This window comes from Vipera ursinii, assembly GCF_947247035.1.
Source record: "Vipera ursinii genome assembly, chromosome: 1".
NCBI classification, from domain to species: Eukaryota; Metazoa; Chordata; class Lepidosauria; order Squamata; family Viperidae; genus Vipera; species Vipera ursinii.
The window spans coordinates 256,846,352-256,865,368 of record NC_139512.1 but is presented as its reverse complement, the minus strand read 5'-3'; the positions used below and the strand labels follow the sequence as shown (position 1 = coordinate 256,865,368).

The 19,017-nt window shown below is 39.5% G+C and overlaps 1 protein-coding gene across 2 annotated transcripts; it reads left to right on the top strand.

Annotated features, from left to right (window-relative positions):
- Positions 1–5,702: 5,702 nt before the first annotated feature.
- Positions 5,703–17,016, top strand: TRAPPC3L (trafficking protein particle complex subunit 3L; the record flags this gene model as incomplete). 2 transcript variants are annotated; one of them, XM_083348471.1, is made up of 6 exons in its annotated part: positions 5,703–5,744; positions 7,502–7,549; positions 7,948–8,045; positions 9,631–9,730; positions 14,687–14,872; positions 16,137–17,016. In XM_083348471.1, 6 exons carry the CDS (start codon positions 5,703–5,705, stop codon positions 16,254–16,256), a joined length of 594 nt encoding a protein of 197 aa, XP_083204597.1. In that variant the 3' UTR covers positions 16,257–17,016. The 2 variants fall into 2 exon arrangements, with proteins under 2 accessions (XP_083204597.1, XP_083204598.1); XM_083348472.1 differs by lacking the exon at positions 7,502–7,549.
- Positions 17,017–19,017: the final 2,001 nt, after the last annotated feature.

Genomic DNA, 19,017 nt, shown 5'->3' with positions numbered 1-19,017 from the left:
CAATGGAAGAGCTGGTACCTGTGCCTGGAGAAAGCTGGAAATCGTTGAACAGACTATTCACAGGTACAACAAGATCCAGAGACGTCCTGAAGACATGGGGCTATCCGGTGCCTTCTGCCCTTTGCAGTTGTGGTGACATGCAGATAACAATACATATGTAAACTTGCCCTTTGTGTCCTGATCAGTGTACATGCCTTATTTTAATTGTGATGCTTTTACATCATATCTCAGCGCAATATGAGAGCCCAAGCATTAGGTTGTACTAGACTTCATTCATTCATTCGTTCATTCATTGTATATATTTGGCTTAATAGGTCCCATTGACAGTTCACAATTATGATTTAATCCATCATCAAATACAATTTTGCAAGGAGGAAAGGGGAGAAGGTAAAATCTATACAAAATATTCTAGAGAGATCATAGAAGGAATAGTTATGAGTGAAAAAGTAATTATGTAATTACTTCTGTGCAATTAATGTAAAAATGTGTAATTCTAGACACATTTTACCTCGCCCAATTTATTTTTGAATAGACATGCAATGGATTGTAAGAAATCTAACCTATGATCAGTCAGTTCATGAAAGAAATGAATATGTTTGGATATATTTTTTTGTAATTATTTGCCTTGCTTTTAAACTTATGAGTTCCCAAAGTCATTTGCGAGTTGGGCAGCCTTCTAAGCGAAAATAAAGAACATGTGCTAGTCATAGACATTAAGTATCTGCATGAATGTGTGATCAAAGACATGTTTTAACAGAGTGGCAGAAAGTGGTGTTTCTGAGTTTATAAATAATTTTCTCTCTTGCAGTGTGATTTTGTTCACTCAACCAAGTCAGTCAACCATGCCCTCTTTCACAAAACTTCATTATAATCTCCATTTCAATTGATTTTCCTTCCCTCCCTCCCTTGCTCAATCAATCAACATTCAGCATCAACAGTAATGTGGAACATTTTTTTCTTTTTACAATATTTTTCTAGGGCTTTCTTTTTCTTCATAATGTTTTCCACCTCACGTATGGTTGGGTTCCTAGAGTTTATTATTATATCCGATTTTAGTACTTTTTGTTTTGTTTTTGATTTAATGGTAAGCCTGATGTTACTGTCTTTAAATAAAATTATTTTTTAAAAGTAAAATAACATTGCCTGAACCTCACTTAAGTGTACCTTAGTTTTTTTAACAAACGATGCAGGTCAATTGCCTATTATATTGCCACAAGGAATTCACTGGTCAGTTTTAATAAATACAATCAAAATGAACAAGAAAATGTATCTTTCTTTCTGATGCACATTAGCTTATACAAATTAGTTCAACAGTTTCCAGAATAATCACAACACTGCATGCAATTCAGCATTTTAATTCTATCTGGGCTTACGGTATTTTGTGTCTTTTTCTCTTGCATTTTGTTTCTAAGCATTTTGATACTATTAATTGTACTTTTGCAAACTTCCCTGAATCTGCTGATATGTCTCCTGTTATGCATAGATTCTACTTGGAAGAACTGATTTATGCATCTGATCACAATTTGGGCTAGCTCCAAAGCCAAAGTAATAGTTTTAATTTATGCTTATGGAAGCATTGACTTGCAATTTCGCCTAAAAATACAATGATCCATCCTATAGTTACTGTTCACTGAAATTGTCACAATTAGCTGTTAACAAAAAGAAGGGAAAGCTATTTAATTCACTTATTATTTATGGGTAAGATTTATAAACTGTGTCACTCCAGAAGATCGAGATGGTATACAAATTAAAAATCTATACAACTAACATAATAATAACCACAATAAAACTAAACAATAAATAGTAATGGTATAGATCTTCCTCTAATCACCAATATATTCTCTCCTCCCAACCCTAGTGGGTTTCAGCTAGATGGAAGATAAAATATCTGAGAAAATCTGCAGGTAATTGGGAACATCACGGCATATTAGTTAGTGGCAGATAATGTACTGGATCTGAACTAAGTCATGTCTTAATTTTGTTGAAATCAATGAAATTTAAATGACAGACAACTTTCCCCATAGGCACACTACCTTATTCCCTCAGTAATGAAAACATTCAGAAGATTCTACAATCAGGCACAACCCATTTTAAACTCTACGTGACATGTATCCAATTCCCTGTCTTTCAGATCTTTTTCAGATTGAAGAGGAATAAATCACAGCAGTACTTCAAAGCAGCCAGATGGCAATATTCGATAACATTAAAAGGTATGATTCAGCTGACGGGAGGGTAGTCTCCATGTGGTCCATTTGTTTTCTAACATTGTACTACCCCTTAAAAGCAGACTCAGTATACTTCTAAAAATCAGCAAATATTCATTGTGTAAAAATTGGATAGAAATTGTCTTCATGAAACATTCATTATAAAGTAGGCAACTACTTGCATAGCAACCCTCCCTCTCCATGAGGTGCCACAGCCTTGGGCCTGCTTCCTGCCCAGCTAGGTCCCATAGCTTTGGGCATCGCTTCATCACACTGTGCTCCACTTATCTCTTCCAAAGATCACCTTTCTGAAAAAGTGCCCAGCTGAAGCAACATGTGGCCTTCCTACAGAGGTCACCTTGTGTCCTCCTGGAAAAGGGTGCCTTTCTTGTGATTTCTCAGAAGTTCATAATTAAAATTGTTTATAAGGTTGTTTTTGATACAGGCATCTTGGACCAATTTGGGAGATTGGGGGCAGAGTGTTACTCTAGTTTGCTCCTTCCTCTGAGTCTGGTTCCTGTTAGTAGTTGAAAAATTTTCTGCTAAAGATTGGAGGAAACTCACTCAGTCCTGTAAAAGTTATCAATCCAAAGATTCCTACTAACTAAAAAGCAATTAAAAATCTATTTTCAAAGATATCTTTGTAATTATAACTTTTAATACAATCACTATTTTTTTTAAAAAAAGTCAATGTTGACTCTTGTTGACTTCCAAGGGCTGAGAGAGACTGGCCAAAGATCACCTAGTGTTTAACCGGGGTGGGGGGAGGACACAAGAACTCACAGTCTCCCCCTGGTTTGCGCCAACACGGCTGTTATAGATGCTTGGAGGACAGCTTTTGTCTTCCACGTCCAGTTTTGCATTGCTGGGAGGTCCTAAAAGGGCCAAAGAGTCACCTGGAGGGGGGACCAGCAAGAAGGGGCTTTTGCAGAAATGTGGGGGAGCTGCAACTCTCCCATTAGTGCCTGCATTCCCTTCGAACCGTTGCTATGGCCGGTCACTAGGCTGTAGACAGCTGAAGTCACACTTACCACCAGGCAACATTAAAGCAGCGTGGAAGAGACCGGGTAAGATCAGCCTCTCTTATACTCCAATCTTCTTCTTTCCACCTAAATAAGCTGCTAAGTACCTTTCCCCCTGCAGAGAGGGAGGGAGGATTTCAACCCTCCCTTCAGAAACAGCGGCGATTGAACCTCCAGAGATGATTTAAAAAGAAACATTGAAAAAACGAATTGGACCTCAACTAGAACTTTATTCCTTTAAAAAAAACTTGTGGACTAAAAGCTTTTGACTATTTATTCCTTACTTCCTATCTTTATTTGAAAATTAGGCTGTTTTCTTCTAAAACAAAAGAAACAATTGAAAAGAGATTAACAGGCAGTTCCCTAAAGGAAAAGAAAAGAATTTTCTAAGCACTTGGGGGACACCTTGTGGCTAAACCTGAAATTGCAATCTGACACCCTAAAAAAAGAGAGGGAGAGAGACTTGGTTGACAAGTCAGAATAAGATTGAAGAAGAATGGACATATTTAAGAGGCCTGAAATGGAAAATATCTAAATAGACAGGATTGTACTTGGATTATGAGAGACTGTTTTGATGTGCAGATAAAAATACTGGCTAAGGGACACGGTGGCTCAGTGGGTTAGGACGCTGAGCTTGTCAATCAGAAGGTCGGCAGTTTGGCAGGTCGAATCCCGAGTGCCACGTAACAGAGTGAGTGCCTGTTACTTGTCCCAGCTTCTGTCAACCTAGCAGTTCGAAAGCATGTAAAAATGCAAGTAGAAAAATAGGGACCACTACTGTGGGAAGGTAACAGCGTTCCGTGAGCCTTTGGCGTCTAGTCATGCCGGCCACATGACCATGGAGGCGTCCTCAGACAAGCACTGGCTCTTCGGCTTTGAAACGGAGATGAGCACCGGCCCATAGAGTTGGAAACGACTAGCACACATGTGCAGGGGAACCTTTACCTTTATATATATATACACATACATACATACATACATACATACAAGAACTCACAGTCTCCCAGTTTCTTATTTTGTGTCTTCATCACTACACCAAACTGGGTTTCTTCATTACCAGGGGGCTGAATAAATGTAATATTTTAGGGGGTGTTGCAAATTTTGCAATCCCTGAGTTAAGTAGATAATTGATTGTTTAATGTATTATTTAAATAACTGATCACTTGCCATGTATGAATCATGTTCTGCCATGTTAAAAATTATATTTTGGCAGAATATTTGGAGGAATTCAGTGAGTCGTTCCCTAGATTGAAGCTTGAAGTTATGCCCTCAGGGCTCTGGTGCCTCAGCTTATGCTCCCATAACTTAGGGCAATTCTTTAAGGGTGCATTCATTGATGTTACTGGTCAAAAAACATCCCCTCTTCCTTTCCTTACTGGCTTTTCTTTATCTATATACTACTAAAACTCTGTTTCCTGTAATCTTTAACTGGACAAAATGGCGCACCGTGGAGCAAAACTTTTTGAACCAAGGTACATCAAATGAACTAACTTACAGAATGCTTCCAAAATCCAGGACCCAGGACTCCCACAGAGTTGAAACTTTTATACAATACTTTATGACATTCTAAAGCATTTTGTGACATAACACAAAATATCACAAACTTTTTCCTGTGGTCAACGCCTGATGTTTGATTGTACTGTACAATTCAACATGGGCTACTTTCAAGGCATATACATCTCTGAATATCTCCCTGCCTTTTTAAGAACTTTCCAAGTGCTTTAAAAGCTCTGCCATTGTGGAAGGCATTGAGGAATCTGGTAAGGAAATATCTCTGAAGTAATCCAAGGGTCATGAATTGTCTAGTAGAAATTGAAAGGGAGGAGCGTTGGCTTTTGTGGTCTAAAGCTCTACTGAGCCCTTTTGTCTCTGATGGACACACAGTCTTTGGAAAGAAAGAGATTATGGAAAAAGCGATGCAATAAGAAGCAAGGTTTTACAAATGGAAGGTGCTTTCATCTGACATCCTCACTAAAGTGTGTACTAAATTAGGGCAAATGTGCCATAAAAGCTTGCCCTAAAAGCACCTAGGAAAGCGGGGAGGAAAGATGGAGAGTAGATAATGTTGTCCTTTGCTCCTGCCATAAAATGTTATGAACAAGGCAGAACCTTGTTAAAAGCCTCTGAAAATATCCCGCTCGGTGGCAGGCTTCAAGCAGAGAGATAGCTATTTTACATATAATTTGCAGGCTGTTTTGTTTAATGGATCAGTTAACGATCTGAGTCAGATTGTTTACTGAAGTAAGCTGGATTTCTTGCCAAACACATTTCTGTTGGAAGACTTCAGGCTTACCGAGAAGAGGAGGAGCATCAGAAAAAGCAGGATCTGTAGCATCAAGAGTTCACTACAACCAGGGTGTAGCAAGGGCAATAGGACCAGGGTTGAGGGAGAAATGGAGTAGCAAGCAACCAAAGCAGCAGAGAGAAAAAGGAATATAACACAGTACTGAAGGTATCTTCCTACTGTCCAAGAAGAATGGCACATCCAGCAAATAGAAGACCAGAGAACGCCAAAATCGTAAGACTTGCTTGTATACCAAACTTTATTGTGCTTGTTATTTTAAGGTGGTATTCTTCACTATCCCTACTGAATGCATTTTGTGAATTCAGAATACTAGCGAAGTTTTCGCTGTTTACATTTTAAATGGGGTGAATAGGGGAAAAAAAGAACTCTTTTTGACCGAGCCTCCAGTTCCAGTGCTTGTGGTTATGGCTAGGATGATTTTCCAGAAAACTGAATCTATAGAAGACCTACAAAACCACTGGTATTCATCAGTTATGAGGCCACTACCATACCCTGTAGAAGTTTTGTATCAAATTATGTGGGTTGCGTGCATTTGTTTACTTCTCTTCCATCATGTTCTCATCATATGTTAAATAATAGTAACAATAACTGGCATTCATGACTGGAATGCTACTCTTTTAAAAAGTCTGAGAAAATAGATGCCTGAAATAATTCCTTCCTTTCTCTACCTATTGTATATCAGCCCTCCCTCCCTCTCTCCCTCCCTCCCTCCCTCCCTCCCTCCCTCCCTCCCTCCCTCCCTTCCTTCCTTCCTTCCTTCCTTCCTTCCTTCCTTCCTTCCTTCCTTCCTTTTTCCAAGGATCCCCAGGAAATTTCCCTTTTGGTTATGCAAGGATGTGAAGTATATTATATTTTGTTGAAGGCATGACAAGTTATGTGATTTCATCAAAATATATTTAACTGTGCAAATAGTAAGACTTAATCTCTCAGCCATGCCCAGTGCAAGTAGAATCAGGGAAATAAAAAGATGTTGTTGGTTTACATTTTGTTTTGACTTTTCTGACTTGCACCTGTTTCTATGTTTAAACTTTGCTAGTTCTTTGAATCAGTTTGATACTGAATTGTCTTTTAAGATGATAAGATATTTTGTAAGGAGCTGGTTTTCAGCTGAGGCCATTTTCAGTGAGGCAACCCCCCCCCCAAACATTTCACATGTTCTGCATCTATATTTGTCTAAGCAGAAATTTTATTGAAGATGCTGTCATTTTGCCTCTCAAACAATTTCAGCTCCTGATATTCTGGACAAGTCTTCATATTTTTTTCTTCTAGGCCACCAGGTGGCAGCAGCAGGAGCAGCAGTATTTTAAAATTTTGGGTCATTTCCCCCCCCTCAAATAGAAGCAAATATCACCCATGCAAACTCATACCATAGCACTATTTCTCAGTCTCAGTGGAATTCTTCGTCTTAAAATCCATCCATCTTAAAGTTGCTGAGATTGAGAAACACGGCACTACTGGTATATTGTATTGCCCACAAGAAAATATGCATCTGAGTAGTTGCAATGTTGTATACAGAAATATTTTAGGTTTTAATTTACACATCCCACCTTGATTATTTTAATAAATAACTCAAAGTGACTGATATAGCTAACACTCCATTCTCCTCCTATTTTCTCCATAACAACAAGCCTATGAGATGAGTTGGGCTGGCAGAAAGTGACTGGGCCTAGTTACCAGGCCAGTTTTCATGCCTAAGGCGGGACTAGAACTCATTGTCACCTGTTTTGAGCCTGGCACATTAACAAGACTGATTCTGGTGCAAACATAATTCCTAACTCCAGTTAAGAGCTAAATTCTCTTGTGCTTCTTATTGGTATTATTTCTCACAAGTGGTTTATTGCTATTTTTTTCTTTTGATTAGTGAGTTGCCTTTTCAATTCATCATAAATTGCTTTTTAAAAAGTAAAACATTTTTTTTTAAATCAATATATTTTGTGCTCCCTCTTCTTTTACTTCTTTTTACGTTATAGGACTGGCATTTGCCCACCGTTTCATCCTCTGCATCAGCTCATCACATGGTATGCAGACTGACTAATGCATCTATCCTAACTTTTGTCACTGGGTCCTGGTATATTTGGGGAATTCATACTGGCAGATATGGTTGTATTGTTTTTTTCAGCTCAAGTGCAGTTGGGCAGTGGACACTGCCTGGATTAACATGTTGCACTAAAGCAGGTCCCTGTGGCTGGTGTCACATTCAGACTGGATAATAATAAACTCTGATTAACAAGCCACAATCATGGGGGGCATTCAATGTCACAAAGCAAAACCACCTTTTGGATCTGTATTATATGCGAACCTAGCTTCTGTCTGGGTTCTCTGTTTTTTCAAAGATACTTATATATCCTAGAGCTCTTGCAGTAGAAGATTGTAGGTTTTTCTTCAATTCTCATTTGGTATTTCCTGTGATTGACAGAGTAGGGAGCTTTTTGTGCTCACCTACGGTGCTTTGGTAGCCCAGCTGTGTAAGGATTATGAAAAGGATGAAGATGTGAACAAATGTTTGGATAGCATGTAAGTATAAGGTGGCAAGAAGCAGCATGACATTAACTTATAAATTTGAGGAAAACCAACTAGTTATTTTTTCCCTGTTTTTCAGTCTGCTTACGTGGATGTAGATATCAGCTTGCGAAACAGTTGTGAGATTCTGTTTATACTCTCCAACCTGTTTTGAAGCTGCCCATCCAATCCTCTCTATTGTTACTGAGATTGCAATGCTGCGATGATTAGTAATCAGTAAAAGCCAATCAGCGCTGCTTTCAGCTGGCCAATAGAAGTATGCAAAAATCCTCAGGCTGTGCCCCCTGAACTAGTGAAGGTCCTATTATTTTATTTACATTACAAATTTTATCCTGCCTTTTTTCTACTATTTTTTATTTTATTCAAAAGAACTTTAAAATACAAAAAATCCAAAAACAGAAAAAAAATCCACAAAACAAGGCATTAATAAAGTGCATTAAAAGGGGGGGATTGAACACATACACCCATGTTAACCCCCTGAATGCTGATTAATATATTACTACAATATTGGTCCCCATCCCTTGTGAAACACCCTCCCAAATATTTAAACTAGTAAATCTGTTTGCAAATTATTGACCTGTCATCTATATACTATATCAGTGACGGCGAACCTTTTAGAGACCGAGTGCCCAAACTGCAACCCAATACCCACTTATTTATCACCGGGTGCCAGGTGGGACGTGGCCCACTGGGTGGGCGTGGCTGTGGTGGTCATGGCAGACTGGGTGGGTGTGGCCAAAGTGGGTGTGGTCACCTCGATGTTGCTCGTGGGGAGGGATGCCTGTGGGGGCTGGACAGGGTTGGGGGAGATCCATGGGGTCTCTGGCAGGTGGAGTGGTGGGCAGGAGACTTGTCCTGTGGGGTGAGGCGAAGCAGGATGGGGGTGCCATTGCCATGGGGCAAGGTGTGGCAGGGGCCAGGGCAGCTGCTGCCTGACACCATTGGCCCCCGCACACAGAGGCCAGCGAGCGCATGGGGGCTGACAGTGTCTGTCAGCAGCCAGAGCCTGCCGGCTCCTTGACCGGTGCATTCTGGAGCTCCCCAACCCACCACCAGCAGTTCAGAGAAGCTGCCTCTGAGCTGGACAGCTGGCTGACAGCTGAGGAACTGATGCAGTGAGTTGTGCCCAGGAAAAGGAGAGCATGCGAGGCCAGGAGGAATGGGACAGGGGGAGGGAAACCAGCCATGCCGGCATGCATCCGGCCACGTGGGACCTCGGGCGGCTGGTTGAAGAGAGACGGTTGCCATCTCTGGGGCATGGCATGTGTGCCCACAAAGAGGACTCTGAGTGCCGCCTCTGGCATGCATGCCATAGGTTCACCACCACTGTAATATATTAAGGACAAAATAATTAACAGGAAGAACAACAATAATAAAAAAGACAAGGTTAACATTTCAATTCGCTCTGTTAACAAAATCCGCTTGTAAAAAAATTGCCATAGCATCTTATCTATGAGTTTTATCCTGCCTTTATGCTTGGAACAATGTGTGCCATGTACCAATTTATACTCATATCAACTGTCGGCAAGTCCACCTGACACCTCTTCACCTTTTTTTTCTCTCTTTTCTGCTCTGTCAGGGGATACAGCATTGGCATCAGATTGGTTGAAGATTTCTTGGCTCGCTCTGCTGTGAAAAAGTGCCGCAGTTATTCTGAAACTGCAGACATAATTGCCCAGGTATCCAAAGATGATTTGCCTTCATTTTGCAAGGATGAGTCTACTCTTATCATTTTATTTCCAGTTTGGACCCCTAACAACAGACTATAATCCAGGACGAAAGTTTCACAAGGTTAGATTTATTGTGAAGAAGGTAAGAGTTACTATAGAGAATCAGAGAAACTGAATAAGCCCAAACTTTAGTACTCATTTATTAGTGAATGAATTAATTAAGAGCCTCTGGGAGCTGTTTGCACTTCTTTTTCCAGAATAGAAGACCAAAGGGCTATCCACCCTTTTCTCAAATAAGATTGACATTAAAACATCCATCTGTTCATCATTAGTGATATTTTTAGATATCCCTATATTTTTTTCTCAGCCCCAAAGATCTCTCTCATGTTCCCTTTCTTACATGCATTAGACTCCAATTTGTGTGATAGAACTATTGGTGGGAAATTTGGAAATTATAATCCAAGGCATCTGAAAGATATTTAATTGGGAATGGCTATCTTAGCCTTGTGATTGCACCATTTGCCTTCAGGAACATACATCAAAATCTAACAAGTCTGTGGAAATACAAGCTTGCCTGAGTAGTTTCAAAAGAGAAGCCAAAATTCAATCTGAGGTTTAGAGCACCAAATCAAGTTTGTCAGCCAGTCCAATGGTCAGAGTTTCAGGGTTTACAAGTAGAAATCACAATACAGAACAGGAGATTAGAGAGTTGTTTCCAATGTTGACAACGACACGCAAACCTGACAAATGCCCCTCCTCACAGCGTCTCCTTAAGTCTCAGTCCCCAGGTGTGCCATGTAGAGGGAGACGGGGTGCTCTCCTCCCGAGTAGTCAGGCCTGCCTGCTTTGTTCCCTCCTTTTCTCCACTCTCCATGCTCTAGGACAGGCATGTCAAACTGCCGGCCCATGGACCAGATGCGTCATGCTGAAACCATGCCCAATTCATTGCCGGCAATGGGGAAAAAGTCACGATACATCACGTGATGTCATGTGACGTCGCAAGTTTGACATTCCTGCTCTAGGATCAAGAGGGGGTAGCCCTTGCTCATCTCCTGAGCTCTCTCTCTCATGTTCTTCCTGCCCCTGTTCTTCCCTGCCTTCAAGCCGTCCCAATCCTGAAAGGCCCTGGCCTGCCTCGGCCTGCTCCTCCCCATATTCCTCTGAAGCCAATGACTCCCCCCCCCTTGATCTCTGTTGAATATAAAAGCAAAATATAAAATCGTATTCAGCACTTTTCATGAGAAGGGGTCAAAAAAGTACATGGATTGACATAGAAAGAATTGCCTTTTTGATTCCTGATTAGTCTGAGTAGCCAGTTGAGCTTTGCTGGTGTGTATGAGCAACATACACAGAGTACATAAACATAACTAAGCTTTCTTCAAAGTTTTCTATGTTGATATCTTGGTTTTTGTTGTACACTGGATATTTTGGAGTCTGTATTATCTTATGTTTTTTGTTTGTTTGTGGTCACTTTGGAGAGTATTATAAAATGCAAATGACCACATTCTAGTTGGCTCTCTTAACCTTAGGTGTGTATGCATTCTGTACAGTATATACACTTGTTGATGCAGTAAATGATATATTTTGCTTCAAATATATATATTTTCATTCACTGTGTTTTTAGCACAGATCTTTTAAGAAAAAGGATTTTGTTGAGCAAGGGAAGAAATTCTAATGATGAGAAAATATCTTTGTTATGATTCTTCTAAGCTCTGTTCTTTCCAGCATTAAACAAAGCTTAGTTATTTATTTTGATTTATTTGGGGTTTTGCTTATGGCCCAAGTCATGCTGGAATTTAACCATTGTAATTTTCCCTGTTGTGCTGATTTGAGTTCAGTGGTTGTTGAAAACTTGACAGCGGCCAAAATGGTATACCAGAAGAAGCTGCTACATTCCAATTCCAATAAAACAAAAGAGAAGATGAAGAGGCAGCAAGTAGATTGTCTTCTAGGATAGAACATCAAAGTGGCCATCACTGAGGCATTAATGAAAACAAAATACTATGTTTTCTATTCTTAGAGGAGCCTATATATTTTGAAGAAACTTGGCAGACAGCAAGAAGTCTTCAAAGAGTATAAAAGCCTCACTTCAAATCTAGAAATTATTCAACAACACAGACATAAAGTCTATCAACCAAAGAAGCTCATGCATAATTCATTCCCTGAAAATTGTTTTAGATTGTCTAGTATCACCTCACATTACTTCAAATCAGCAGAATGGTTTTCTGGTGCCTTTTAACAGGATAGGATCCTACTGAGTTTTAAACAGCAACTAAATCCCCCGTACAGAATGAACCTGGTCCGGCTAGCCTGCAAATACTGTATTGCTGTGTTTAAAAATCTGTGGCCATGTCTATTGATCCAGGATGGTTTAATTATATTCCATCAAAGTCCAAACCACACAAACCTGTATGCGAAGATAACTAAGCCATGTCACAGAGCTGATGAATAACAACAGTCATCTCCACTGCCTTCTGTGGAGCCGTATGTCTCATGGGGAAGTAACATTAATAAAGAAGATAAGTCACTTCTCAGACCTTAAGAGGACGTAGAATATTACACAAGTGCAGCTATATATACAGTACTGTGATTTCAACTAAGGAGATAGCAGGAATACTGAATGATTGCATTAACATACCTGGAAAGGATTTGTAACTCAAGTCCAGATACAATCAAGGACCTAATTAAAGTGATGCCTCTCAACTTCTGGCTTTTTAGGTGCTGAACATAAATTTCCTGACTGAGGTCTAGATGATGTCAAGGAACTAAGAACTGATCTAACCATCATAGAGACAACTTCAGCATATATCCAATATTATAAAATTCACTCCCTCTTTAACCAAAGGTTCAGCAGAGATTTCCGGTGTAGGAGAGAAGTTCAACAATCCCCAATATGCTAACAGCAGAAGTTGACCTCAAATTGAATATAGGTAGTCCTCACCTTAAGACCATAGCTGAGCTCAAAATTTATGTTGCTAAGTGAGAAATTTGTTAATTGAGTTTTGCCCCATTTTACGACTTTTTCTGCCACATTTGTTAAGAGAGTCACTGAAGTTGTTGAGTTAGTAACACGGTTGTTAAGTGAATCTAGATTCCCCATTGACTTTGCTTGTCAATGGGGCAAAAGATTGCAAAAGGGGATCACATGACTCTGGGACACTGCAACCGTCATAACTATGAACCAGTTGTCAAGCACCCGAATGTAAATCACATGATGGTGGGGATGCTGCAACCACCACAAACGTGAAGAATGGTCATCAGTCACTTTTTTCAGTGCCGTTGTAACTTTGAATGGTCACTAAAGGAATTGAGGACCACCTATACTCAGATAAGTTAAGATTAATGTCCTTGAATCTTTTGGGGAAAAAAGGTAGTGTAGATAACTCTACACTAAAGAACAAAAGATTTGTTAGAAATTCTTCCTTCAATACAGACCAAATGTTAGATGTAGAATCTCCCTTTGCACTAATGGACTGACAAGAATTTATTTTCTTGCGCAATCTTCTCCTGTCCTAAGAAAGATAATTGTTTTAGAAATTTATACTGTGAGACTATCTAATAAAATTAAGGTCTCCATGAGGTTTTTTTTTTAAAGACAGCCAACCTACTAGTATCTCCTAACAATTTTACAATTAGCAGAGCCCAGGTTAAAGGAAGAAATCTCTGAAGCCAAAAAAGCAGGATCATAAGGATCATAAACCAATGCCTCTATGATAGGAGTCATCGATTCCCCCCTTTTTTCCTTCCTGCCAATTTTTCTGCAAACTGGTTCAATAGTAGCACTCAGCATGAACTGCTACCCTCTCTGTTCTTGTGATCCTATGGTGAGAAGAAAGGACTAAGAATCTTTTTCTCTATTCCCATTGTTTCTTTTGATTCAGACATTTGAAGTGTTCCAGTATTTGCTTCACTGGAACAGGGAATGCTTAAACTGGTTTACATTTTGCCTTGTCAAAGTGCAACAAACTCAGAATGTTTCCATAGAACACCCCAGATGGGATGTTTGGGTTTGAGAACTAAAACAAAACATATTTTTCTATTTTGTGCAGAACTCCAGAAAGAAGCATGACTCTAAACAGACATAGACAATAAATGTGCCTGGATTTCTTTTCTTTCTTTCTTTCTTTCTTTTTAATACAGTAACCAGGGGGGTTGTTTTCATTCAGATTGTGAATTAGTTTCTTTCCAGCTGAAATCCTGATGATCACATACACATGCTGCTCTACTGGCATCAGTATGAATTATCATTCCCCCTCCCCCCTCGCTAAAATTATGCCAAATAAAGAAATAAGTGTTGTCAACCTCATGCTAAGGAGGCTGTAAACATTAACCCTCTTGGCATTTAGACATTCCCTTAATGAAAATCCCGAATCCCAGTAATTGAGAGGCTGCCACAAAGAGGAGAGGGTGAACTTATTTTCCAAAGCACCAGAGGGCAGGACAAGAAACAATAGATGGAAACTAATCAAGGAGAGAAGCATCCTGGAATTAAGGAGAAACATCCTAGCACTGAAAAAAATTAACCAGTGGAACAGCTTGCCATCAGAAGATGTAGGTCCTTCATCACTAGAGGTTTTAAAGAAGAGATTGTCTGAGTATCAGTCACTTGTCTGAGATGGTATCGGATCTCCTGCTTGAGCAGGGGTTTGGCCTAGAACAGGCGTCCCCAATCCTCTGTCCGGTCCGTGGCATGTCAGCAACCAGGCTGCACAAACAAGCATAGCCCCATCTGCAGGATGCAGGCAGCATGCAAAACCATGTCCGCGGGAAAAAAAATTCCTTCATGGAACTGGTCCCTGGTGCCCAAAAGGGAAGATCTCCAAGGTCCCTTCCTGATCTGTTCTGATTGATTGAAAATCATGGTTCATACCTATAATAAATAGAACAAATGTCCAAAAACTGTTTAAGATAATTTATGGTTTGACCCAATGGTGACTGGGCACATATTTTCCATTCTATTGTCAGGTTGCTTTTAAGATGTATCTGGGTGTCACCCCTACTGTAACTTGCAACAATGCAATGGGAAATGAGTTTTCTCTCATTCTGGCCAAGAATCCCTTAGTGGACTTTGTGGAGGAGCTACCAGCAAGTCGATCATCTCTTTGTTACTGCAGTCTGCTGTCTGGGACCATCAGAGGGGCTCTGGAAATGGTAAGAAAATGAATACTGCCTCTTCCTACGCTGCCCTTTTCTGCCTCCCCTCCAATACACAGAACAGACTCATACTTGTTTGTTCCTAACCATGATGCTGCCTTAGTGACAATATACATGCATGACATCATGAGACAACCTCCAGCATTTGGTACTTACATTGTAAACAGCTATATAAAAGATGGAATGGGCATTGTGACATTTGTAAGGCCTTTGTTGTCTCTCTCTCTCTCTCACACACACCCCATTTCCCCTGGGGGTAAGTGATCAGCCTGATTGTGTGATTATACTACCCATAATTTTGGACCATCCTATTGTATACTGTAAATTCATCTATTATGGTTTGTAATCATGGCTTATTGTTTAGTATATAGTACAAACCTAGCCAGATAACCCTTGGCCGGTGTGTTTTTGTGTGTTTGTGTGTGCCTTCAAGTCAGTGTTGATTCCTGGTGACTGCCTGGATTAGTCCTTACAATTTTCTTGGCAAGATCTTCAGAAGTGGTTGTGATTGTTTTCTTTCTAGAGCTGAGAGTGAGTGTCCCAAGGTCACTCAGCTGACTTTGTTTCTAAGGCTCAGATTCTTCCAGCTTCTGACCTTATGCCTTAACCACTATGGTACATAAATGCCTCTAGCCATGAATTGTTACCCATGATTTATTAGATAAACCAAAACTGTCAGGGTTCACTGAAAATATTAAACTCAAAACAAATAAAATACATTAAAGGCTTAGTGTCAAGTGAAAATCCAATCAAATTTTCCTACTGATGCTATTAGCCTTTTGTAAATTTGACACTGAGGAAACATACAGTACTAGACAAGGTTGTTTGTCCTTCTAGGCTTATATGATGCTTTTCAAAGACCTTCTGTACAAATGTTTTCTATGTGGGGGATTTGTGTCTGGTGTTTTATCTTTTGAGAGTCAGTTTGGTGTTAGGGGTTAAGATACCACGGTAGAACAGGGAGGTCTTAAGTTTTAGTCTCAGCTGGATACATCCAGTTACTCTTTCTGTCCTAGAAAGAAGGCAGTAACAAACTTCTTCTAAAATCTTACCAAGAAAACTGCAGGGACCTGTCCAGGCAGTTGCCAGGAGGCACCCATGTTTTCAGCACCAGGTAAAAGCCTTATTATTTTTCCAAGCCTTACTTGGTGGAATCTCAGAATATATGTTTAACAAATAAATAAAATACCCCATTATTGTATGGATTTCCTACCATTGTAAACCTAAGTCCCTGTTACATCTATTAACTTTTTATTTGCAGATACACCTAGCAGCTGAAGTGATTTTCCTTCAAGACACTCTGAAAGGAGACGATGTGACAGAAATCCGCATCACATTCTTGAAGAAGGCTGAAACCAAGAAATACAAGCGAAATAAATGAAACTGATATCTGAAGTAATTATGTACTTAGGGTCAGCCAAGTCTTTGCAGCTGCCTACAAAGAGGAAGGACCAATCCAGGAAGGACCATCCACCCAGAACATGATTAAAAACTAACAGTTTTTCTAGTCCAAGCCATGCATGCCCAGAAGCTTGTTGGAGGAACAAGAAATTAGCATACAATCCCTACAAGGGAATGTGTAGTACACCAAAATGTATTTATTACCAGGAATTAGATGGTGAATGTCTGTAGAATCTCTGCTACCTGAAAAATAATCCTTTCATGTTGCTTCATATTGGAGTTGTGAGGTAAATTTCAGTGCAAGGCTGTGAGGAAAAAGGTTTTTTTAGGAGTGATAATTCTCCTGAGGAATTGCCTGAGGGAACTTTCTCTGGCCAGACAAGGGAAGTCCATGAAATGTAGTAAACAGGACTAAATACAACCCCAAACTTTTCCATGTCCATTAGAGCTCCCTGCAATCATATCTTCCCCAAATTAATGTCAAGGTAGGCAGTGTAGAAAAATAATGCAGCCCTAAAATAAGTTCAAGATGCTTTAGAAGCAAAATGTAATAAATACTTAATAGCCCCCCTAATACTTTCCCTTCCCAGAACCCCTGACTGCTTTCCTGACTCCATTGAAAGACTGCATCCTCACTTTGACGCTTGCATTTCTTGGGTTACCATCAAAATGGTGCCCACATCTTTTGTCAGGCTTCTGAGGGAAATGGCTTCTGCTTGGACTATCTCTCTTCATAAAGGGACTTGATACTGTATATATAATTGCCCTCTTTATCTGTTTATTTAACAAAAAATATAAAGCCTTTTTAATCCAAATGGACTGTTTACAAATGTAAAAGAACAATAAAATAAATAAAATAATTAACATAATGATGATACTCAAGTTATTGCGGTCACTCAAATAGCATTAAGGACAAAATAATTGCTGGAATATCGTTGGACCTACACATATTTCCAGAGGTAAAATATTGCACAAAATGGGGACTATTCTTGAGAAGTTCTGTTGCTGGTCCACCTCCTATGAATCCAAGAAGGGTGGGCCTTTTTTCTAGTTATCACTTTTAGCTTGAATCCTAAAATATGCTTAAGAAGAATTCAGTTCTTGCATCTATGATTTCTATATTCTTGGGATATTCATCAGATAAAACTGAGTTGGGGAAAAAGGCATTTAATCTGCATTTTAGTGCAAACCACTCCAATTTGTAGCTTCTTATACATGTGATAACATTCACTGATTTGTGAAACCCAAAGTGGTGCTTTTTGAGACACAGCTTGTTTTCCCCTGAACAATTTGAAAAGGATAACCTGTCATAAAAGCAATATTATATCCTGTCATAGAAATTTTTTTTAAGAAATAGTCCTGCTATGTGTCAAGCAGCTCTTCTCTTTTTTAAGTTAATTTGACTTAACAGAATACTTCTCAATCTCAGCAACTTTAATATTGGTGGACTTCAACTCCCAGACACCCCTAGCCAGTGGCTGGCTTGGGGAATTCTGGGGGTGGAAGTCCACAAATATTAATGTTGCTGAAACTGAGAAATGCTAGCTTATAGGTTAGTATTCAGACCTTTCCTAAAACTCTATTGTTTGTATTTGTTTTGATTCTGGAAGCCTAGCTGAGGGTCTTTTGTTACAGACTTGGGAAATTAGGAAATATACAGTAGCATCAAGTTCCCATAGTGTTAGCTAAATCAAGTAACAACCAGCTGTAACTATCATTCATGATGTTAGTCTTTTGAAATAATAAACATCAATGTCATTAATAATCAGGACATCTGAACAAATCTTCAAAAAGCTTAACCAAGATTAAAAAATAAAACCAATTGCAGTAACACTAAGACAGGGAAATTCTCAAGCTTTATGGTGCCATGAACTCAGAACTTCAAATTGGATTCACCTTTTTCATTATTTCATTTCCACAAATTTAGGAATCTGCTATAAACATTACTTAATGAATATTAAATATTTATTAAATAAATTTAATAAATTGACATCCTTGAGAAATGCAATGGTTTGGGAATGGACATTTCCTACAGGGAAAAATATTTGAAATAAAGAATTCCCTTTGAGCTTGATGGCCTGTTTTAAGAAGAAAAGGTGAGAAAATCCTGCTTGTTTTACTTAGAGAATTAACACATTAAGAGAATTCATTTAATATTCTCTTGAGCATGATGGTGAAAGTACTGAAAGTAAAAACAAAGTAAAAGTAAAACAGAGATTTTTCCCCTACTGTATTTAACTATCCCCTACTTTTACTGATATTATTTCAATATTACTGATAAGTTACATAGCAGTTTTAAAGGCCTTAATTGTTAAAGGTAAGGTAAAGGTAAAGGTTCCCCTGCACATGCATGCTAGTTGTTTCCGGCTCTAGGGGCCGGTGCTCATCTCTGTTTCAAAGCCAAAGAGCCAGCACTTGTCTGAGGACATCTCCATGGTCATGTGGCCGGCATGACTAGACGCCAAAGGCACATGGAACACTGTTACCTTCCCACCGTAGTGGTCCCTATTTTTCTACTTTCATTTTTATGTGCTTTCAAACTGCTAGGTTGGCAGAAGCTGGGACGAGTAACCGACACTCACTCTGTTACGTGGCACTCGGAATTCGACCCGCCAAACTGCCGACCTTCTGATCGACAAGCTCATAAGGTCGGCAGTTTGGCGGGTCGAATCCCGAGTGCCTGTTACTCGTCCCTTAATTGTTAAGAGGTATTAATTGCAATCCTAAACTCATTTGCCACA